This window comes from Ceratotherium simum, chromosome 6, assembly GCF_057802395.1.
Source record: "Ceratotherium simum simum isolate JZ-2026a chromosome 6, ASM5780239v1, whole genome shotgun sequence".
NCBI lineage: Eukaryota > Metazoa > Chordata > Mammalia > Perissodactyla > Rhinocerotidae > Ceratotherium > Ceratotherium simum.
The window spans coordinates 31,417,107-31,440,849 of NC_141905.1; the positions used below are offsets into that span (position 1 = coordinate 31,417,107).

Sequence of the window (23,743 nt, forward strand, 5' to 3'; positions counted from 1 at the left end):
ATGCATGTGCACAGACAGCATGCTTAGGAACAGGGTAGGGGCTACAAGAAAGGCATTTGCCGTGGAGGTGGCTACGATGGGAGGAAAGCTGGCTGGGGAACCTGGATTCCAATGCTAGCTCTTCCACCCACGGCCTCCAGTGCCTCTCTGCCCTTCTTCCAGTTCTGTGGCTATTTTAAGGACTTTCTTGCCTCGGGGCCTTTGCACATGCTGTTCTCGCATGTCCAGAATGCTCCTTCCCAATCCCTTTTCTCTTAGGCCCCTCATCCCTCAAGCCCCAGTTCAAGTCTTTTTCTCAGGGAAGCCTCTCTGACCCTCGGCCTGTGTGAGGTGCTGTTATCTCGAGGTTTCTCAGGGTAACGGGACTGCCTTTTGATTGCACTGATTGCACAGGCAATTTGTTAATTACATGAGTGATTATTTAAATATATGTCTCCCCCACTACACTGTGAGCTACAGGATGGCAAGGATGGTGTTTTTCTTGCTCCTGTCTGTATCCCGAGCACCTGGCAAAGGCCCCAGCATGTTGTAGATACGCAATAACAGTGTGTTAAAGGAAGGAAGGAGGCAGAGAGACAGGGAAGAAGAGAGGGAAATAAGGAGGGAGAATGGCAATAAAGTGTGGAGGGAAGGAATTTGAGAATTGGGTTTGGATGGTCCCTAGCTGTGTGACTTCAGGCAAGTTACTTAGGCTCTCTGAGCTTTGGATTCCACAGCTGTCAAAGGGGATACTAACAGGACCTGGAGCACAGGGTTATGCTGCGGGTTAAGGGAGATAACACATGTGCCCACCACATAGAAAACCCTCATAAACGCTAGTTGAGTCTGAGTCAAGCTAACGCCCAGGTCTCTCAGCCGACACTCCCCGTCTCCTTTCCATCCACAGGTTATCCACGTCCCTCAGGGGGCAGGGGTCTGGCCTCCGCACGGCGGCAGTGCCCAGTTGTGGGTGGAGAGTGCTCACACACCTGCACTTGGAGCAAGACACGGGCTGGAGCCCAGCCGGACAGGGAGACGGGAGCCCCCACTGCCCTCCCCACCTGGCACAAGCTCCAGGCCCGCCCACAGGAGATGGTCCTCACAACCCACTGGCAGGAAAGCATCCAGCCCCGGGCAGTCCCTGAGAACTGGCCCCTCCCCAGAGTGGATGGCCCCTGACAAGGGGGCCTTTCCCTTCTGGAAGGAGTGCCCTGGGGGAGACTGTAGAGCGGAAATTCCTTCACAAGGCTGTGCAGAAGGTGGAGGGGCCAGGAGGAAGGTGGGGGCCGCGGCCTGCTTCTCCACGTCTGCTCTGGGCCCAGCTGGGGCAGAGCGCCTGGAGTCCCGGGGCAGCCCCGAGAGGGAGGGTCGGCACCCCAAAGTCAGGCCAAGACCCAGTGCTGCGTGGGCTCCCCACGCCCCCAGAGCGAGTGCTGAATGGAAGCTCGTCACCGAGGCGAGTGGCAGCTTGGGAGCACTAGCCTCTAACTCCTGGTGACAGTGGCCAAGCGTGGACTCTCTCTGGACCTCTTTTTCCAGGTGGAGAAGCCGCCTGCCTGCCTCTCCTGCCTGCGTGGTGTGAGGGCCTAGGGGCATGCGTTGTACACAGCCAGCAAGTGACTGTGGGGGTAGCCACTTCCCCATCCCTGTTGGCCCCCTTTGCTGGGTGGTGCTTGGCTGTGGCCCATGAGGGCCAGGCTGACCCCCCACCACTCGAGGGAAGGCAGGAAAGCTGGGGTCTTACCATCTCCCCTTTGGGTCCGGGGTGGCCCTAGAAGGAGAAGAGCATGAGTGCCAGGTGCCTTGTGTGCGACCCAGAAGCCCCCTGCCCTACCCCCCGTGACTCCCCCCTCCATCGCCAATTGCTCATTTTACACATTTCTTTCTTTTCTCACACGTTCATTCGCTCACTCGCTCATCCACACAGTTGTTGACCCACTGACCAGGCATGGTCATTTGCCTGTGGCCCTTTGCTGGGTCTTATTTAGCAGCTGCTGGCCCTTCGAGAAGAGAGGCAGAAGGACGGTTTCTCTGGACCCCAATCCCTGCCCCCTCTACATGCTTGGGCAGCTTCGAGGGACGCTAGGTCCTGTGAGATGAATGGACATGATCACCACAGCCCCCTGGCTGTGCCTAGCTCTGGTCTGCAGTGGGGCAGTGACCAGGCGGGCTGCCGGGCCCTCCTCTGAGAGGATGCTGGCTGCTCAGGGGAGAGGTGAGTGGCTGGGGCAGGCTTGGCACCCACTGCCTTCACTTGTGGGGGGCATCCCTGAGGGCATTGGAGGGGTCGAGCTCTCCCCCAGCTCACTCCTTCCTAGGAGTGGGGAGAGGTCTCTTTTCCCCCAGAAACATTTGTGTCTGGGGCAAGTCAAAAGGATTGAAATGAACAAAGAGAGGAGCTACAGATGAGGAAGCAACTCCAAGTGGCCTTGGGTGTGTGTGGGGTCTCCACCAGGATGGAGACCCCAGCAGAAGTGGAGACAGAGGGGGCAGCCTGGTGGGGCTGGGAGCCAGGGTGTGAAGGAGCATCCAGGCTCCTGTAGAATTAATGGGCTGATCTCCACCTCTCCTCTCTCTCTGTTGCCTCCTTGCCTCATCCCTGCCCCAGGCCCCTCCAGGAGTGCCCCAGGATCACCAAATTCTAGGGACGCCTCTTGCTCCAGATGCTGGGAGCTCAGCTTGGCGGCCAGGGACTTGTGCCCAGGGGAGGCCCACTGGGGTCAGGGGCAACTCATGCTAAGGGCCCCTCTCCTTCCCACTGGCCACAACTTTCCACCCCAGGAACATTCATTCCATCTGAAGCTTCTTCCAAGGAGTCAGGGTCTTGCAGAAGGACTGAGAGACCCCGGCTTAGTGACCTGGACCAAGTGAGGGAGAGGACCCCACAGCCCGAGAGGGTCCACTTACCGGTTTGCCGTCTAGCCCAATGGGACCCTGAAAGCAGAAAGAGGCCAGATGTAAAGACTGAGCGTCACAGGTCTCCTGCCAAAGAGGCAGCCTAGGGCAGTGGTTAGGACTCCAACAGGTTAGGGTTCAGGTCTGTTGGACCACTGCTGGTTATGTGACCATGGGTAAGCCTAAGCCTCAGTTTTCCATCCTAGAATGGAGAGGAGAATAATAGAACCTTCTGCACAGGGTCCTTGTGAGGAGTGAGTGGAATGCTGTCTGCCAGGTGCCTGGCAAGAGGGAGAACCTGATGGGGCAGTCACCACTGCTATCCCAGACCCTCTCTTTCCCTGAGTGGACAGTGGACAGTGTGCTCCTAGAAAGCCAGGGCCTGGCCAGCACCAAGCCCTGTGGAAAAGGGGAACTAGCTGCTCCTCTGCCCTCCCTCTTAGAACCTGTCTTGGTGTCCTTAGGCAGGGGTCAAAGGATGTCCAGACGGCCACCTCACTGCCCCCTCCTTGGCGGATCTGCTCTCAAAGCCAGGTGGCAGGTTGCTTCCCTGTGGTCATCATCTGTTCCACATTCCAGTGTCCTGCTGGGTTCACCAGCCTGTGGCTTCCCTCGCCTGTTCCTGCCCCACCGCCCCTTTATTTCCATATTTATTCCCCTATCCTCTCTTGCACTATGAGCCAAGCGCCCAGCTACTCTCCTTGGTTGTTCTCCATGGAAGGCTGCGGGAGAGGGTCCTTAATGATGGGGGCTTGGAAGGGCACGAGCAGCTTGAGGGCTTGCCCCGCATGAAGTTTCACCTAGCCAGGCCCAGGAGTCACTGGGGACCCAGTGAACTTCAACCTCCCCACTTACCGGAAATCCAGGAAAACCTCGAGTGCCTGGCTGACCCTGAAAAGAATGGAGAGGAGTGAGGCTGGGTGAGGAGAGGATGAAGCTAATCCTTAGGCCCCTGGTTCACCTTTGCTCCCAGAGGGCCCGTAAGTTCCCTCCCTTCTTCTGTGATCATCAGAGAGAGACACTCACCACGGTGAGCTGGCTGGGAAGGAGGATGGAGAAAGATGGAAGCAGAACATAGGAAATCTCCTCCAAGGACTGGCAGTGGGGAAGGGACAAGCAGGCGGCCAGACTCCTTTGGGTCTTCCTGGGACATGGCCCCTGAGAGCTCCTCACTGCCTGGATGACCTGAGCCTCGGCATGTACACGGGCAGATGGAGAGTGAGGACGGTGGGGACTTGGCCCACAGCACACTGAACGCAGGAACTGCGGTCCTCTAAGGCCCTTTTATTTACACAGGAATTGCTCACAGCCACTTATCTAAGGATGGTTTGGATATCAGAACTTGACCTTCAGAATGTGTGTTTTCAGGCCAGAATAGGTCAACTTGCTCACTTGCCTCTACCCTGGCCAGCAGGCCTCTCCTATAGCCTTTGGATCTCCCAAGCTTTGTGGGATGCAGGTCAATTCATGCCCATTTTCCTGGAGGTGCAGGGTGCAACATGGATACGTATTCACACTGGAGACTAGAAGCAGGTTCATCGGTCATAGCCCAGTGGTTTACGGTCAAGATTCAGGACAAAAGAGATGTGGCGAGGTTACCAGAAGCATGAGGCTGTGCAGATCCAGGGCTGGGGAGGGCTAAGCAGTAAGGCAAGGATAATGGAGAGCTAAGAAACCTGAGTCCTGTCACTTCCTTTCTCAAGAAACAGCCAGGGTTCTCTTCTACTCACACATCATTCAAGGTCATCCTGAACCTCATCCCGATCCACCGTTTTAGCTCCTTTCCTGCCCCACCTTCCCAGCTACTCTGCTCAGCACACTGGCTCACTTGCTTTTCCCTGGACCACCACATCTCTCACACGTTTCCCTCTCAGCTTGGAGTCTTCCCTTGACTGAGATGGCCACAGTCTCTTCCCAAGCTTGCGCTTTTGAGTCTGGCTGCCTCCACCAATGACAACTGTGCGACTCTGAACAAGTTGTCTAGCCTCTCTGTGCCTCAGTTTCCTCATCTATAGGATGGAGATAACAGTATAACCTCATATCATAGAGCCATTAAATTACATTCAATTATAGAGATCTTCCTCAGCTTATGATGGGGTTACATCTCTATACACCCATCGTAAATTGAAAATATCCTAAGTCGAAAATGCATTTAATACACCTAAACTACTAGACGTTTAGCCTGGCCTAGCCTACAGTAAATGTGCTCAGACACTTCTATTATCCTACAGTTGTGCAAAATCTCTAACACAAACCTTATTTTATAATAAAGTGTCAAATATCTCACGTAATTTATTGCATACTGTACTGAAAGGAAAACAGGATGGTTGTAAGTGTATCCATTGTTTACTCTCATGATGTGTGGCTGACTGGGAGCTGTGGCTCGCTGCCACTCCCCAGCATCACGGAGCGGATCGTACTGCATATCGCTAGCCCTGGAAAAGACCAAAATTCAAAATTCAAAGTACGGTTTCTAGTGAAAGCATATCACTTTTGCACCACCGTAAAGTCAAAAAATCATAAGTCAAACCATTGTAAGTCTGGGACGATCTGTATATGTAAAGACTTCTGAAATAGTATCTGCCATCATCGGATGTTTGTTGGATTAAACGGAACCTAGGAGTGCCAGAATAAAGCAAGGTTGCTTTTGAGCCCAATACATCTTAGGATCAGTGGAGGTTTGTCCTTGCCAAGCAGTAGTTTCAGAATCAGATCCTATCAAGAGGAAGATTTCTCTGGATCCATCTGCTGTGAACCTTAAACATTTCCAGCCTGCTTGGGTCCTCCTTGAAGCTATGGACATGAGTGCCCAGAGGCCTCTGCTCGGGAGACATGGTTAGGGGACAAGGCTGGGTGCGATGGGGATACTGCCATCAGGGTGGGTGCACCGGTCAGGCGGGGAGCGAGCTGGAGTATCTGCAGGCTCAGGATGGGCTTGAGGCAGCCGTCCAAAATGCCTGAGGGAGGAGATGCCACTCACATATCAGAAGAGCCCCGGGCTTCTCCCCTCTCAAGGATAAGTGATGCTAAGAATAGCACTAAGGAGAAAACCCGGAAACTGTGCAGTGTAATCTCTGAAACCTCCCAGTGTAAACTTTCAACTACTCTGAATGCCGAGAGGCTTGAGGAAAAGGTCAGGAGGAGAGGATTCCAAGGAACATCTTCAAGTCCCACTCCGGATGATGTTTACACGGTAGGGATAATCACATGTTTGCTAATTACAGAGCCTGCTCTGGAAGCAGGATGCATCTCTCCAACTCAGAGCCAAATCCAGGGCGAACCAAGGCTTTTTCAGGGATCTTGGGAGGAATGTTGTCATTGACCAAATGGAAACTGGAACTCTACTTCCTGGGGAGGTTGGGCCTGGGTAAGGCACTCGGAGAGGCTGGGAACTGGCTTTTAATTTCCAGCTCTTCAATTACACGCTGCAGTTGGACACCTCTTCCAGTGTGTACTGGCAGGTCCTACTTACTTGTGAACTGCCCGTTCGTATTCATTACCAATAACTTCTACTAGGTTATTTGTCTTTGTCCTGTTGATTTGAGTAAAGCTCTTTGTCAAGAACAGTAATTCTCTGACAGTCGTGTGTGTTGCAAATATTCTTTCCAATTTGACATTTGTCTTTTTTATGGTATATTTTCTGCCATGTGGAAGTTTCATATTTATGTCGACAAACTTATCAATCTTTTCCTATGGCTTCTGGGTTTTATGTCATGTTTCAAAGGGCCTTCGCCAATTCAGAATTATAAATGTTTGTTGATGCTTTGTCCTTGTATTTTATAGTTTCGTGTTTTCAATCTGAGTATTTTATTCTTTTGAAATTTATTCTGATATAATAAGTGGGGTAGAGATTCAGCTTTTTTATTAAAGCTTTTTTTTGGTTTATCTTTTTCTAAATGGCTTGTCGGTTGTCCCAGCCTCGTTTCCTGAATTGATTTTTCTCTTCGTACTGTGAAATGAAGCCTTTATCATGGACCAAATTCCCAGATGCATTTGGCTTTATTTCTGGTCTCCCCACTCTGTTCTATTTGTTGTTTTAATTGCTCTGTTTTTATCATACACTTTGATATCTAGGAGAACAATTAGTTCCCTCCTCCATCCCCCTTACTCTATTTTTCAGAATTTTCCTGACATTCTCACAAGCTTAGTTTTTTCCAAATGAAATTGAATATTGTTTTGTTGGAGTCTCAATCCCATAAAAACTCACTGCAATTAGAATCATATTAATATTACGGATTATAGATTTATTTGTAGATTAATTTATGGATCAATATTATGTCCTTCTATACAAGAACAAGGGAAATAAGTTTTGCATCACTTCTGAACTCTCCTCCCTAATTCAAGGCCAGGCAGGAGAGAGAGCCAAGTGGATCCCCGCTGTTTTGAAGTGTACTCCTAACTCTATCCTCCTTACCTTCCTCCTACCTGCAACCTGTATGGGGTATAGCAACAGACAGAAAGAAGCTTCTGGTTGGAAAGAGCGCACCAGGAAGTCTCCTTCCCTCCTATCTGACCCCTGAAAGAGTAGGTTAGTCGTGTGTCTGCCCAGAGCCTCTCTCGTTTTACCTCCTCCACTCCAAGCCAGCGCTGCCCATCTTTCAAACAAGACTCTGTGCTGGCAGGTGTTTAACCACTGGCTGGGGTGAGGGAGAGCGGCAGAGGAGAGTCCTGCTCTGTACAGAATTTGCCAGTTTCCGTGGCGTAAATACTCCCACCACGGCTGATTGCAAGCTGCCAACGTGACGTCACTGAACAGAGTTGGGAGTGGCGTCTACGACCTGCTCTTGTGAGCCAGCGTGAGCCAGCTCCAGCACACCACACGAAGTGACCTCCAGCAGCAAATGGAGGGCCAAACGCCTCCCCCTGCATGTCACCGGGACATCTCAAATTCATCACGTTCAGACTAAACTCATCTGCCATGGCAAAATCTGCTTCTCCCTCTGGGGAAGGCACCACCACGCGCTTCGTTACTCAAGTCAGAAATGTGGGGTCAACTTGCCCTCCTCCTGCTCCCTTAATCCCCATTTTTATCATCACTAACTCCTGCCAATTCCACCTCCAAAATAGCTCAAAGGTGCAGCCCTCCCCCCAGCCCCACTGACTGTGCTCCACTCCAGGCCCCGATCACTGCAGCTGTCTCCCAGCCAGCCCCCACCTGCAGCCTCCTCTAAACATGCTCTACGCCAAGCAGGGAGATCAGGAGATCTTCCATTTAAACTGTGAATCTGATCATGTTCCTTCCCAGCTGAACACAGCCCCAGGGCTCCCCACTGCCCTCAGGATGAAGTCCAGACCCCTGAATGTCGTATCCAGGTCCTTCGTGATCTGGTCCTTGTTCACCTTGCCAGCTTCACCTCTCACCGTCTTTGCCCCTGCTTTGCTCTGGAAAGAAGTTTCCCCATGTCTCCAATAGTATATAGGAACCTTTCCTGCCTCGGAGTCGCAGTGCTCGTCCCCAGCCTCGTTACCTGGGTAACCTCTGCTCTGCCTTGATCATAGTTTAGTTCTCTCTTCCTCCGGAAGCCTTCCCTGCCTGCCCCCACCCCAAGTCAAGTGCCTCCTCTGTCTCCTCACAGCTCCCTAACTGTCCCTGGCTGAGCACGGCCTGTCTGTCTGTATTGTAATCACTATGGGATTGCTGGTCTCTCTGCAAAGGGGCAAGCAGACTGTGGTAAGCTTTCCATTGTCTACCCATCATCTAGCATGCAGTGGGTGCCTAACAAATATTAATGAGCTGAATAAACAAAGAAACACTCAACAGGTGTGTAGACCTGGTGTGGGGTGTCTCCTTGTGAACGACGGCTGGAAGTTCAGATAGCTCCTCCGGGCCCCTAAAGGGAAGCTGGGGGGCTCAGGGAGGGAATGAGCTCCTTCTCAGATGGGGGCATTTCCTAGCTTGGCAGATGACCTTCTCAGTGCCTGCTGTTCCAGCCAGGTCTCGAGGTCCCAGCCTACCATCTGTTTAACGGGGCACCCACTCCAGCACCTTCTTGCGTCAGAATGTGAACCATCCTTCCCCACAGTGCCTGGGTGATTCTCCCTTTGCTCAAACCATTTATGAAGCTCCAAGAGAGGAGGCAGGTGGCCCCTGAGAGCGGCAAGGCTGGTTCTCATTAGCGGCATTTATTCTGGACCCTTCCTGGCTGAGTGGAAAGCCACATGTTCTCCATCATCCCCGGCCACAGAGGGCTTGCCCACTTGACTTCTACCCCTTAATGACAAACAGCCCCTTTGTCTTCCTCCATGCCCTGCTCTCCAGCTCGGGTGGCTTCTCGGAAGGAGCTGAGGCAGTTTCCCTGGTGTCTGGTGAGGACTCAGCAGGGATGGCCCCTGTCATCTGGGTGACAGTCACCCACACAGGCCAAAGTCAGAGGACACTGGGCTTAGTCAAGCCTCCTGGTGCCATAAAACCTCTCATAGCACCAACATGGCACCCAGAGAGAGAGTTTTTTTTCTCCTTAAGGTAAATGTCCTTTTTAAACAGTAGATCTTAAAACATGGAAGGGGGTATTGGGGAAAGAATGCTGGCTTTGGAATGGGGCTGACCTGGCCCAGCCTCAGCTCCAGCACCGACAAGCTGGGTGAGCACAGGCGAGTTATGACACACTCAGTGTCCTTCTCTGTGCAATGGGCTGGCGGGGCCGCCTCACAGCTTTGTCGGGAGAACTGAAGGAGACCGGCGCATACATGGGCTTTCAGCACAGGACATAGGATGTGACAGCTCTCTAGGAGACGGAAGTTATCACTGCTACCTGGACAGAAGGTACTTTTCACCACTGGCATCGGATCCAGTGCGGGAGGTCTGTTCTCGATTAGACTTATGCACACTGGGCGGAAGCCAGGGGGAGCTGAGGCCGACTCTGCCTGGAGCACGTTCTCCCCAAGCGGAGCCTTCTCAACAACTTTCAGGCAGTCCGTTGACACGCTGCTGCTGAAAGATGCTGCTAAAAGGGTGCTAGAGGACCAGCGTGACTGATACAATCGAACCTCTGGGGTCAGACGGGAAGGCAGGCAGAGATGGTGGCCCGAGGGTAGGACCTGTATTCCGTGTTACTCCCCTGTCCTCCTAACAGGGCCACCCCAGGCTCAGGCCTTGCCCTTAGAACCTGTGGACTGTCTTTCTCTGTGACCTTCCCATCTCCGAGTCACCCCCTGGCCGGGCGCCATCGTCATCAGGAATAACTGGGCTCAGGGCATCCATGCTGTGGATCCCTGAACAGACAAGGAGGCTTACAGCCCATCGGGGCAGTGGCCACGTGAGCCCAGAAGCACAAGAGTAACCCCGTGGCCTGGCAGTCCGCTCCAGCAGCAGGGGTTTAGAGTGCAGACTGAGCCCCATGGCCCGGGCTGTGTGATCAAATCCCAGCATGGCCACACTCTACTGTATGACCTTGGGCAAGTCACTCAACCTCTCTCTGCCTCACTTTTCTCATCCATAGAATGGAGGTGCTAATAGTACCTCCCTGTGGGGTTCCTGTGAGGATTAAGTGAGTTACCACGTATGCTCCCCCTCTGACCTTCCGCAGTCTCCCAGCAGCTCCGACTGTCTCCACCTCTCAGCTCCCAGCTCTCACCACAGCCCCTCCTGGCTGCCTGGATCAGCGGGACCCCTCCCTCGGATATAACTTAGCCATTAGCTCTCTGACCCTCTCCCTAGACTGTGGGTAGGAGAGACCCCTGCTTCCCGCTGGCTCTCTCCGATGAAGGCAGGGGAATGGGCAGGCTGGACTTCATCCATCCACTGGGCTAGCCTCAGACTCCCAGAGACTAGCCCTCCACTCCCCTCACCGGCTCACCGTGCATGGCAGGTCAGGAAAAGCATATAGCAGAGCGTGGAGACAGCAGCCTGTTGCTGTGATGGAAGCTCTGGGTGCCAGGGGTCCTGGGTGCTAATTGTGCCCCAGCCTCTATGTGGCATGGCCTGCAAACCCCTTCCCCTCTCTGGGCCTCAGTTTCCCCTTCCAAGAGGGCTGTGCTAGACCATCGCTGAGGTCCTTTCCACTTTGACTTTTTGGTGATTTTGTTGAAGCTTCGTGGTTCGGGCATTCTGAGAAAAACAGCTGGTCTTCCTTCCCATAATCACAATATCTTCCCGAATCATCGCCCACGTCCCCCTTTTGGTCCCTAAGGGAGCATATTGGAGGGGAAGCCTCTCTGATTTTCCCAAGCCCCTGCCACTGAGGGGAGGGTACCGAGACACAGGGCTCGGCTGAGCACGAAGAGGAGCGTTTGAGGTTGAGCAGTGGGTAGGGCCTCTGCCGAGACCAGGAGGGGGTGCCTGGGTCAGGGAATCTGGACTCCAGGTATCTGCTCCACGGGCTCCGGAAACAAGGCTCATCCCCTGGAAAGCTGGAGCAGCCCCTCTGGAGAGGAGCGAGCATTTTCTCCCCTCTGCCTGTAAGCAGCAGGGCCGCCTCACAGCTGCTGTACTTTGGTGGCAAGAGGGTAGCCCTGTGGACGCTCCTGAGAGGCTGTAATTTAGGTGTATTTAGTCAGGCACCCCCCCTTTTTCTTTTTCAGGAAGATTAGCCCTGAGCTAACATCTGTTGCCAATCCTCCTCTTTTTTGCTGAGGAAGATTGGTCCTGGGCTAACATCTGTGCCCATCCTCCTCTACTTTATATGGGATGCCACCACTGCATGGCTTCGTAAGCGGTACCTAAGTCCGTGCCCGGGATCCGAACCCATGAACCCCGGGCTGCTGCAGCGGAGTGTGCGAACTTAACCGCTATGCCACGAGGCCGTCCCCTACGCCACTTTTTTAACATCAGCAGCAGCTGAGGCCGGCTGGCCCATCACATCACATGCAGTGGCCGCCACCCTCAAGGCACAGCCAGGACTAGTGCTCCCTCCACCCCCACGCCCTTTGCATTAACTTACTCATACCCCCACCCTGAAGAAGAGCAAAAACCACTTACAGGGGGGCCGCGGGGACCGATGATGGACATGCCGGCATCTCCTGGGGCCCCCTGTGGGAGAGAAAGAGAGAGGAGAGGGCAAGGGAGCGAGGGGCAGGGGCAGGAGGGGCGGGGGAGAGTAAAAGGAGGAGCTGGCAGGTGGGGAAGGAGGAGCAGGCGAGGGCAGGGGGCCCAGCCAGAGGCCCGGAGGACAAAGGGGGGCCAGAAGATGCGGAGGAAGATGAGGGTATCAGAGGAGAGGAGACACGAAGGGGATGAATGGAGCATTTGGGAAGGAGTGAGAAGGGCGGCAGGGAAGAAGGAGGAATGAAGAGAGGAGATGTGAGTGAGAGCGTAAGGTGTGGGGACCAGGGAAAGAAGGTGGTGGGACCCCAGGCCGGGGAGCGGGGAGAAAAGGATTCAGGGCAGTGATGGGCAAGAGGGCGGCACAGGGAGGGTGGGAGGGAGGGAGGCAGGGGACACTCAGCTCAGCCACGGCTGCTCAGCCCCAGAGGCCTCCCCCGTGGCCCTGCTCAGGATGCTCCCCAAACTGCCCCAGCCCCACCCAAGTTTCTAAACCCCTGAGGTCTTCTCCAACCTCCAGCCCCAAGTACCCATGTGGCTGCACACCCTACAATGGGTGAAGAGGGCTGCCCCGTGGGTGGAGTCGCTGAAAACAGAGGATGGGGACAAGGCACACACTGGCTGTGTGGGCCCAGCAGCCCTGAGCCTGAAGGCTGGAGCTGCCTCGAACTTCCTAGTCGAGAGGGACTTCCTAGGTTCGAGAGGGACACCGAGGGGTTAAGTCTGAGGCAGAATTTTCAGCCTTGAGAGGATGGTGGATGCTGCTGGGCTGGGAGCTCAAAGTGCTGTCCAAGGGTGGCCGAGCTGCCTAGATAATCCGTGTGTGTGTGTGTGTGTGTGTGTGTGTTGGGGGCTGGGGAGGGGGGACAGAAGGAGGAGGAGGGGTGTATGGAACACAGATGAGGGTAAGAGGTGATGCTCTGGCAGAAGGACCGAGACTGTGCCCTGCTGGGAGGAGGACAGGATGCTACTTCCCGTTGGGAATCCACCCTCTGGGCAGAGGAAACTCCAAGGGCCTCACTTCCAGGTCTTTCTCTGCCAGGCAAGGCAGGGAACCTCTCTGAGCCCACATACCTCCTCTGTGAACAGGGATGCAGAGAGCTGCTCTGCTGCCCTTACATTTGTAAAATGTCGTGCTCACACACAGGTGACGAGTGATTTCCGATTCGTAACTGTTGATGCCATTGCAATTACACAGTAATTTTTGTACAAGGCAGTGTTGTGTGGTGGCTAAGAGCCAGAATGCTTAGGTTTGAAGCCCAGCTCTGCTCCCTCCCAGCTGTGTGACCTTGGGCTACTTAACTTCCCTCTGCCTCAGTTTCTTTATTTGTCATGCAGGAATAGTAGCAGCTGTTCATAGGGTGGATGTGAAAAGTTCATGAGATGAGGTGCTCAAATGCTTAGCAGAAAGCCTGGTGTATGAAGTGGCTGGCAAGTGTTGGTGATTGTCTGTATACAGTGATGTGTCCTGCCTTGCCCCCCGGGCCATTCAGCCCCCTGTGAGGGGGGACCGACAGTCTTTGCTCCATTTGGAGGACAGCAGACATGGCGGATAGGGGCCCCAGCCTTGGAGTCAGACACACCAGGGATCGTCTCCAGCTCTGTGACTCTCTGCTGTGTGACTTTGGGTATGTGACCTTGCCTCTCTGTGCTTCAGTTCCTGCTCATGTAGATGGGACTATTAAAGGCTCCCTGGAAGGGCTGTGTTGGTGTTAATTGGGAGAACAGAGGCAAAACAATTAAACTGCACCTGACACAGTTTGTGCTTAATACGTGGTAGCTGCTATTATTATTGTTGTCATTGTTACTATTTTGGAGTCAGGGAGACTCTATTGCAGAAATACACACTGCAACGTACAGGAAGGGAAGCACAGAGCTGGGCATCAGGAGGTCTGGCTTCTAGTCCCTACTCATCACTATTGCTGTGGGACCTTGGGCAAGCCCCACCCCCTCTCTGGGCCTCAGTTTCCTTATCTGTAAAGTGAGCTGGTTAGATATGTTGCTCTGTGTAATCTCTAGGAACCCACCAGGGCTGATGTTCAGGGGCTCCATCTACAACCCTGGAGTCTCTCTGGGCATTTCCCTGGGGGACTGTCTCTGGGGCAGCATAAAGAGAGTCTCTAAGTCTGAGGGCTGAGGAGGGGCTAGAACCAGCTACACAAAACAGCGATGGGTGCTCTCCTTGCCCTGGGAAGGGTGACTGCCTAAGGCTAGGAATCAGTGACGAGGCCATGTGCAGCCTCAGCAGGCAGGGGAGACCCACTCAGCCAGGGACGCTGGGACCTCAGCCCAGGAATCCAAGACTCCTGCCCGATGGTGTGGAAGCTGTTAGGAAACTGGCTGTGAGAGGCTGCAGGAGCAGAGCAGGCCCGGCTGGCACGCGGTACTGGGGCCTGCGTGCCGGGGGAGGGCTGAGATGGGGACCTCTGAAAGGACCTCCAGGAATCTGTGGGCTGGGAGCGAGGCTGGGGCAGAAGGGCAGAGGGGAAAGCGAGGACTCACCTTCTCGCCTGGTTGGCCCTTTACGCCCTGGGACAGCCACATGCAACACGGGGTGCAGGGAAGAGAGAGAGAGGGAGAAAAAAGAGAGAGAGGATGAGGGAGGCACACACACAAGAATCCATGTTCATGGCACAACGACCAAACCAAAGAAATCACCGTGAAATGAGAAACCGAACAAAACACAGATGCTGGCACGTGACAGCTCCATGTCCAACAGGCACAGCACGTGGACGGCTATTGTCTCACCCTGTGGTCCGGCCCCAGCTGGCCCTTCCAGATAACTGACAGAGAAACAGCGTCAGGGGCCTTAAGAGGCCCTCTCGAAGTGTGTGTGTGTGTGTGTGTGTGTGTGTGAGTGAGTGAAAGAGAGAGAGAGACAGACAGACAGACAGACAGACAGAGAAGGAGAACCCACCCAGGTCAGAAAATCTGCCTGAGGAGCCATGGCCTCAGCTGGTGGGGTCATTTGAGGTGCGGGTGGGCATGGAGGAGACTTTCCCAAGGACTGTGTTGTGGGGTGGGATCTAGTTGGTTTGAAGGGCCAGCTGAGCACCAAGCACAAAGCTTTGCCAAGCTAGACATGCCAGGAGTCATGAGGGCTGGCCAGGCAAGATGGTGGGAAGGGCATGGAAGAATATGGGAGGACAGATGGTAGGACCCACACATCTGGGAGGATGGAGGATGGGTCCCTGTAACCATAGGGTGGAGAGCCCCAATCCACCCTAATCCATAGAAGCCAGTGGCGCCACCTTTGGTGAACCATGGGAACAAGTCAGGCATTTCACATCCACTGGCCACCCCAGTCCTTATCAGGTGGCTCATGCCAGGACTCCTACTGGGCAGCCAAATGGGTCCACTGTCACATTTAAAATAGCACAAGCAGCATGGAAGCCCCAAAGTGGCTTGAAAAATAGCCTGGGTAGAGGAAATGGGGAGACCTCCTGTCGCACTCCCTCCTGCCCCCACCACTGTGGGTCAGAACTAGGCTCAGATGGACACTTCCTGGGGGGACATGTCCACAGGACCCAAGAAGGAAGGCAGGAGGGGGAGGCCTGGAGGGGCTGCTTTGCCTTTTGCAGCCTTCCCTGCAGGCTGGCAGCTGCGCTCAGGGTAGAGACTCCTGAAGCTTTCTGTTAGGAGCAAGGACTTTGGGGTCTGACAGTCAGCTTGGGTACAAAACCCAACTCCACCCCAATCCTGGGCAAACTGAGTCTCAACATGCTCATCAATAAAATGAGGTCTTGGAAGGCCATGGTGGAGAACGTGCCTGGCTCAGGCCCACCCACTGCGAGCCCCTGAGAAAGGCTGTGAAGTCGATTCCCTGCTCCATACGGGAAGCACCCAGTGACAGCCTGGGGGACTCAGGGTTTGGAGCTAGAGAAGTGAAGCAGAGAGACAGAGTCAGGCAGGAATCCCACAGCGCTTCGGTCTGGGAAGTGGTGAGAGAGCCTCCCGTGGGGTGGGCCAGGGCTCCCAGCCTCCATGTCTTGACAGACAGCTCTTGGGTGGGTCCTGGGGAGCTCAAAGCTCTGTGACATGGAACACTTGTCCTGAACCTCTGAAATGTCCCAGGTCCTAGGCCTAGGCACTGTGGCTTCACCCTAAGGACCAGACCCTCCTTAGAGCTGATGCCAATGGAGGAGACAGAGAGTAGCACTGTCAGGGTCAAGAGCACAGGTCTGGAGTCAGGCTGCCTGGATTCAAGTCCCTGATCAGCCACTTCCTTGCCATGTGACCTTGGGAAAGACACTTAACATCCAAGCCTCAGTTTTCTCATCTGAGAAATGGGGGTGGAAGTTGTGCCAACCGCATGCAGTTCTTGTGAGGACCGAATGAGCTACTGTGTGCAAGGTCTTAGCACAGAGCCCAGCACGCGGTTAGCGCTCTCGAGTGTTAGCTCTGATTTGATGCCTTTTCTCTGAGCACCACACCAGGCAAGCAAACTCACACAAGGACGCCACATCCAGGCCGAAGGCCAACCCAGCCAGAAGGTGAGGTTATGAGGCAAAGCACGTGAGTGACATGGAAGGATGGCATGGCGGTAGTCAGGGGGCACCGGGGAGCCAGGGTGGAGGTAGAGGCTGACGGCTGGTGCGGAGTTAGGAGTCAGACGGGGAAAGTAGCTCAGGCCTCGTCCTAGACTAGGCTGGGGAGTAAGGCTGGCCTGTGGCCACCATGGCCTCAGGCTGCCACCAGGTGCCTGTGCTGCCCTTTCTAGCCCCTCAGAGGCCACCAGCCACCAGGAAGGACCCTGGCCTGGGACCTCAAGGCCTAGGGCCGGCCTTCCCATTTCTGAGGTACCCTCTCGCTGTCACACCTTCTCGTTTGCCTTTCGCCATCTTAATTTTTCAGCGGGAAATGTTCAATATTTCAACTCCCAGCCCCCTGGTGAGGATTTAGAGGCACTGCCTGGAAGCACGCCCATCTAAGCTGGCTCCACCGCAGTTTCCGTGGAGCATTTTGAGGTTGCGTTTCTCACCATCTTTCACTGCCCTTGCTGGGGGATAGCGGCAGGAGCAGCTATAAATCTGAGGGTGAGCTGCTGGCCTGGCGGGGGCGTGGAGTGGGTGGGAGTCCTCTCGATGTCGCAAGGGGCTCGGGCCTCACCCTGTCACCCAGTAGGTGATCAGCAAAGGGCTTTATTCATGCAACTTCTTGGATTTTTCCTTTGCCTAGCAGCTCTCTGGAGAGTAAAGCCATATTGCTGGATCTGAAGGACTGGAATAAACTTCCTCCCTTCTCCTCGCCTGTCCCTCTCTGAAGCAGACTTGGGTGAGGGTAGGGAGAGGTCTGACCCCCTCCTCGGGGCTGGAGTCGGCAACACCTTGCCATGGTTTGGAGGATAGGTCAGCATGGAGAAGCAAGCAATGGCCACCTGAGCAGCTACAAATGCACCAACTCACCACACGTCCAGGCATCCCGATGGCACCTTTGTCCCCCTGATGAAGGAGGCAGAAACAATTAGATGTGGCTGAGCCAGGCCAGCATGTGAAGGGCCTCATGTGCTAGCTGGGCACCTGAGGCTTGGTTTGCACAGGCAGTTGGAACAATGCCTAGTTGTCGTGTGGGTGGACTTGCCCATTCAGCTATCCCTATTGCTATCCACACTCAGCAATGGAGCTGTGGAAAGAGCACTACCATAGGGGCCTTGTCCCCAGCCTGGGCCTCAGTTTCCCTAGGTGTTTCATAAGGGGTCCAAGGCCCTTCCTCCCTTAGACTGCTGTTGTCACAATCCATTCCAGCTATGGAGGATGTGCCGAATCCTCGTCACGCTCAACTTCAAGGCACAGCAGGGTGAGTGGCAGCTCCCATGTGACAGACAGATGGGTGAATCACTTACCTAGGTCTGCCTTGCCAGAGTGGGGAGCAGGGCCCACACTCCCCGGCTCCTCCCCGGGCCCTGTGTCTGAGAGGGCTATGGACAGAGTCCTTCTCCACGCTCCCTCCTCGCGTCCACCCCCAGCACCCACAGGAAGGACCATGAGCCATGTGGATTCAGCCGCAGCACGAGTTTCAGCTGCTCAGGGGGAACTGCTTTGTTTTGTAGCCAGGGGTTACATCTTCTCACTCTGGAAATCTGCTTATTAAGTTTTGTTCCTCCTCCTTCTGGTAGAAAATATTTTTTTGCAATCATATGTGTGCAGACAGCATAAAATCTGGGGTGGGGCCTGGGGTTTGCTAGGAACCTGGGTGGACAGAAAGCAATGGGGGCTGAAAATCAGATGGTGTTTGTCCTGGCCTGCTGGGCAGGAGAGAGCTGGGTTTGTGGTCTCCCCTGAAGGGTATGGGCATTTCTGGGGTGATTCCATATCTGTTGGCCCCGCTGAAGCAAAATGCCTTGAGGGACAATTAGCATCCCAAGATGTATGTGGACGTGCCGGAGAACAGCAATCAGCTCTGGAATTAGGCTCTTGTTACATGTACATTGTCAAGACCCGACGGTGTCTGTAGCAACACCTTTGTGAAAGAGTGGCAGGGTAACAGCATTGGCTATAAGCATCGATCTGTGTCCTTAACCTCCCTGAGCATCCGCATCTCTCTCACGGAGCTGCTGGGAGGATGCCACGAGACGATGCTTCTGGAAAGCTTACTCCCAGCACCTGGCACCTGGTGAGTGCTGTGTACATGGCGTCTATGGGTAGTAAGCCCAGCACGGCCACGAGCAAGTGAATTTTATAAGCATGTTGGTACTTTACACTCTTTGCATTTTATAATAAGGGGCCAGTATCAGCAAATCATTTTGTGGGTCACTCCCAGGTGCCTGCACACGGAAGCATGAGCAGGACCATGAGCCATGGATCAGTGGTCTACCCTTCCTGCTGAGGACACTAGGCCTGCTGGACATCGGCTGTGACATCCCCATGGGCCACTCACTCTTGGGCTTTTGAATGATATTGCAGGTTGGGTGTTTTGGTTTCTTTTCGTTTCTTTTTTAAAACTAATGTTCTTTGCAGTCCTGGCCATAAAACGCTCGGGTTAGGGACGGGCATGGAATGGCCAGGGACTGGAAACTATGTGCAGCAGTCCCTGCTCTGTGAACTGCCCCCAAATGCTTTTTAAAGGTGGACGTTATCAGAAAAAAACAAAGTCTGCCCACATTCCCCCATCATCTTATTTTTCACCTCCTTGGATTTCAGGGGACCTATCCACCCGTCCTCCTTCACTCTGGGGCTCGCACTTATTGGGAGTTTCCATTTTCAAGGCTAAACATTCTCCCACATGCATTTCAATAAGAAAGTCATTGTTGGACGTGAATTCCAGAAGCTGTTGGATTAGTCAAGAGGTTATAGTATAATTCATGTCCTAAAGAGGAGTAATTAGGATAAGAGGGATGCTCAGAAGGGTCTAGAATCCAATGGATGTGGCCTTTGGTGCAGGGAGAGAGGGTAGCCTGGTGCCAGCCCCACCTCGACCCCCTGGCTGGCTTCAGCATCTTGCCTGAGTCCTTACCCATCCGAGGGCCAATGGGATCCAGTACTCAATGCATCTCTGCCCCAGGCCACACTCCACAGAGCAATGTCTTTGAAGACTTTAAAGATGGTTCTCAAACGTTAAGCATGGACCACAGGAAACAGCAGTATGGAATGGTGTGTGATAACATGGGCCTCCAACAGGTCTACACTGAAGCTTGGACAATCTGGCTAGGTATTTTACCTCTCCAAGTCTGAGTTTCCTCATCTATAAAATGTGCATAATAATATCCACTTCACTGAGTTGTTGAACAAACCGGACGTATGAAGAGTGATTAGCACAGTGCTTGGCATGCATTAAGGTCTCAATAAGAGATGGCTATTGGTATTATTTCTACGTTTGTCCCAAAGTCCCCATGGTTACTTGGCATAGCCTCTCTAGCATTCAGAAATGCTAACTGGGGGGAAAACAAAGTTTTTGAGTCTACTCTTACTAGAGGGCATAGGACGAAGTGGGGACAGTGGTCTTAATCTAGGCTGGTGTGCAGAAGGATAGCTAGTAAGCCAGTGGCCTGCTTCCCCTTCCTGCCCAGACTGATCACAGGGCCATCAGTCTGGAAGTCGGGTCCAGCATTGGAGGGGCCTGCCTGGGGCCCCGGGAGGAGTACCAAGGAGCTGCACCCTCAGCTATAGTCAGTGATGCTGGAGAGAGGCCTCTCACCCAGATACACCTGCAGGAAAGCAGCCACCCAACCTGGCCAGGCCTTGGGTTGGGAAAGAGCTCGTGAGAGAGATGCGAAGGAAGGAAGAAACGAAAGCTACGTACCGGGAGGCCAGGTCTTCCAGCGGGCCCCTGAAATAAAGGGGGAAAGAGTAAAGTTTACGAAGGCCAGGGTATCGTAATATCTGACGCATCCACACTCCCAAGCAGCTGTGTGACCTTAGAGTCACGTGTGCTCTACGAGCCTCTGTTGTTTTATGAACAAAATGAAGGGAGGGCCTTGATCACTAGGCTTCCTTTCAGTTCTAGCTTCATTCATTCACTCATTCACTCATTCAGAAAATCAGTGAGTGGGGGGTCCCCTCCATGCCAGGCCCAGGGTAGGTGCAGGGAACAGAAAGATGGGAATGTCCCCTCCCGTGTCTCTGTCCTTCATGACTGAAGGATCATTAGGGCTGTGGCCTCAGCAGCATGTCCCCTCTCTCTGAGCCTTTCTGCCTCACTCCGTGCAATATTCTGTTCACCACTTGTGTGCTGGCCCTGACCTGGGAAAGGGCCTGAGGGGGTCAGGGCCTGGTCTTCCCTGTCCTGCCACACAGGAGAAGCCAGATGCCTGCTCTGATGAAGGAGGTCTGCCACGGGATGCTTCTGCTGGACCTGCCACATCTGAGCTGTTGGAACATGACCTTGAAGCAGGGGGTGGTAGAAGGTGGGGGCACCCCCGGGCATCTTCCCGTCTGTTGGGATGGTGAGGGGGCAGTAGGACTTCCTTCCTTTGATGCTTCCAACCAGCTTCAGATCATCCTCTCCATGATGAGTGAGTGCTGGGCATGAGGCAGGAGGCTGGACCACATCCTATGTGGGGCCCTGTGCGGCTCCAGGAACCTGTCCTCACCGACCACAGTGATGTCTTTCTCAAACCCTTCATTCATAACCCTAGTACCCCCGGCTAGCACATAGACTAAAGACTCCATATAACGGATCTGAAATCCCACTGAAAAGAGGAAAACATTCAACAAAATGTACTATTAGTACTAATAATTATCATCATTGCAACATAGATAAGGCTCAGGAAACAAGCAAATTCTGAGAATTTTAGCTTTGCCTTTTTAGCTCTGACCCCCAACTTCCAAATGGATCTGATACAAGAGGATGGCTGAGAAACTGCTCTGAGAGCTGCCTCCTGGGGCGCCATGGAGCACCTGCAGAGGGGGAGGAAACACCTGGAGGGAGCTTCCAGAGCCGAGTCCCAACCCCGGCCTGGCTGGGGCATGGGGTCCAGGAGGGAGGGGGGTCTTGGTGAGGGAGACAGGAGGATTTGGTTAAGAGCACGGGCTCTGGAGTCAGCCCGCCTGGGCTCAAATCTCGGCTCTGCCACTTACTAGTTGGTGACTTGAAGCAAGTTGCTTGGCCTCTCTGTATCTCAGTTTCCTCATCTTGTAAATGAGAGAACAATCATATCTATCTCTTAGGATTAAATGAGATAATGTATGTACAGCACTTAGCACAGGGGCTGGCATACAGCAAGTGCTAAATAAATGCTAGCTATTATGATTATTAGAAGAGACGAGGACTGGCAGGGCAGGTGCGTGGAGCTGGCCTCGGTCTCTCCCTCCAGACTCTGCTCTCGGGTGTGGTTTCTCTCCTTCCAGACACCCTGCTCTCCCCATAACCCTGGGCAGAGCCAGGGTGGGGCTCAGGGTGTTCACAGGGAGACAGGCCAGCCTCGGCAGGGCTGCTGAGGCAAACGCAGGCAGCCCCAGGAATAAGTCACCCCTCTGTCCCTGGTTCCTGAGGCCGCCCCTGAGGTGGTAGTCCAGCAATTCCCGCCCAGAGAACCAAGCTCAGGCCCAGTCAGGGGGTCCTTGGGGAACGCTGGGTAACAGCCCTCATGGCACAGGGCCTGTCCCCATCCCGTGACTCTGCTCGATTTTGCCCCCACAGCACTACAATGTGAGCTCCCGTTGTGTTCATGGATGCGTCCCCAGTGCCCTGAGGAGCGCTGAGCTCTTAGTATGTCCTCAGTGCCCACTTGTGAATGAATGACCCTGAGGGCGGATACCAGGACCTGGGAACTCGGCCTCCCTCTTTCCCAGGCCCCGCAAAGACAGCTAGGCACCGAGTATCCCCCTTAAACCAGAGTGTTAGCGCTGAGCCAACACCCTCTTCCTGTCACTTCTACACTGCCTGGCCTTGATGCCACAGGAAGAGGACCAAGAAGTGGGGCAGCCGCCTCCCTCCCGTCCCAGGGGAGGGGCAGGCCTGCCCAGGGTTTTCAACCTCACACAGTGGGTCTACCCCGAATAGGGCCAGAGGGGACAGTTTACCTCCTGCTCCTGTGTACTGGCCCCTACACCATCCGCACAGGGTGGAACTTCCCTCCAGCCTCAGTACCAGGAAAAGCTGCACTTCTCCCAAACGCCAGGGGCATGCCTACCTTCCTGGGGCCTTACTCTTGCAACATCTCTGCTTTCCTCTTTGCTCTGACCACCAGGAAGCTCGAAGCCAGGTCCGTGGCTCATCTGCACAGGATGTTGTGGTGTTGTCAGTTCTGGATTCCCCTTGTTTTCCTACCTCTGCTCTCCACCCCCTCCATTGTTCCCTTAGCTAGTTTGTAAATCACCCCACAATGTTTTTTTGGAATAAGGTGGGGTAGAAATAAATGAAATAATAAATTAATTAGTGAAAATTATTCACCGAATAATAATTTCCTCCTTAAAATTAAAGGCTTGTCAGAATCTTGGGGATCATCTAGGGAAGTCTTCTGTTTTCGGGATTTAAATGAGTTAACATATTCTAAATAGAAAAAAATATACACATACACATATATATGTATGTATACATATATAACATAATTATATATATACTCCTCACAACACCTGGGTGAGGCAGATACTATTATTATCCCCATTTTACAGATGAGGAAACTGAGGCACAGACCTAGAAAGTCACACAGCTAGAAGTGGCAGAACCAGGATTCGGACCCATGTGGTCTGGCTCCAGAGCCCATGCTTGTAATCACTATATTACACTGCCTCCATAAAAACCCAGCGGTACCTAACCCCTAAGTGTTAGCTAGCATTTCAGCAAGGATCATATCCAACCTGGCCTCTGGACATCATAATTTCCCTGTATTCCACCAGACAAAGAGACATCCCTCCTTCCCTTGGTCATCTGTTTCAGTCTCACAGTTCCCATAATTAAGAAACTCTCTCTTAAATCTCATGCAGGGATGGCTAATAGCTTGAGAGTGGACTCCAATGTATTGGTAGAGACTGAGTAAAGCATTACGTTAAGAAGCCTCCTAATTGATTGGCAATGTCTGCCATGGGCATGAGGGGTAGGGCAGTGGCGGCCACAAATCTTATACCATTTAAATGATTCCTGCTGCTTCTTAAATCCACCTTCCCTGGTCATGTTCTCTAGGCACTGGCCGTCCTTGTGCCCATAGGAACCTGGGTCTTCCAAGTGGAGTGCAGAGCCGCCCCAGATGGGGCCCTGGAGATGCACCCAGAGGGCAGCAGACAAGCATTGCAACCAGCTGCCATCTCCCTATCCCTCGCCTCTGGCCAAGGGCTTTCTTCCTCTGCAGGAAGCAGAGAGAACAGGGCCAGGAAGTGATTCCCACCCTGGCCAGCTTTCCATTTCCTCCTCATCATGCCGTGATTTCAGCCAGAGTTGGATGAAGATTCAGGGCTCTTCTGTGTCAGGCTTAGAATGTGGGAAAGCTCCCTGGCTCCTCCCCTCACTCCACCG

The 23,743-nt window shown here is 53.6% G+C and overlaps 1 protein-coding gene across 1 annotated transcript in view; it reads right to left on the reverse strand.

Moving 5' to 3' along the window:
- The window catches only part of COL13A1 (collagen type XIII alpha 1 chain), an 83,116-nt gene extending 62,988 nt beyond the window's left edge, over positions 1–20,128 (reverse strand). The window contains exons 1-7 of the mRNA XM_087432097.1: positions 20,093–20,128; positions 17,260–17,295; positions 14,357–14,383; positions 11,792–11,842; positions 3,730–3,765; positions 2,887–2,913; positions 1,724–1,750 (exon numbers count right to left, since the gene is read on the reverse strand). Of these exons, the coding sequence (XP_087288223.1) occupies positions 1,724–1,750; positions 2,887–2,913; positions 3,730–3,765; positions 11,792–11,842; positions 14,357–14,383; positions 17,260–17,274 (183 nt within the window). The 5' untranslated portion in view covers positions 17,275–17,295; positions 20,093–20,128. The remainder of the gene's footprint in view (positions 1–1,723; positions 1,751–2,886; positions 2,914–3,729; positions 3,766–11,791; positions 11,843–14,356; positions 14,384–17,259; positions 17,296–20,092) is intronic.
- Between the last annotated feature and the right edge of the window lie 3,615 nt (positions 20,129–23,743).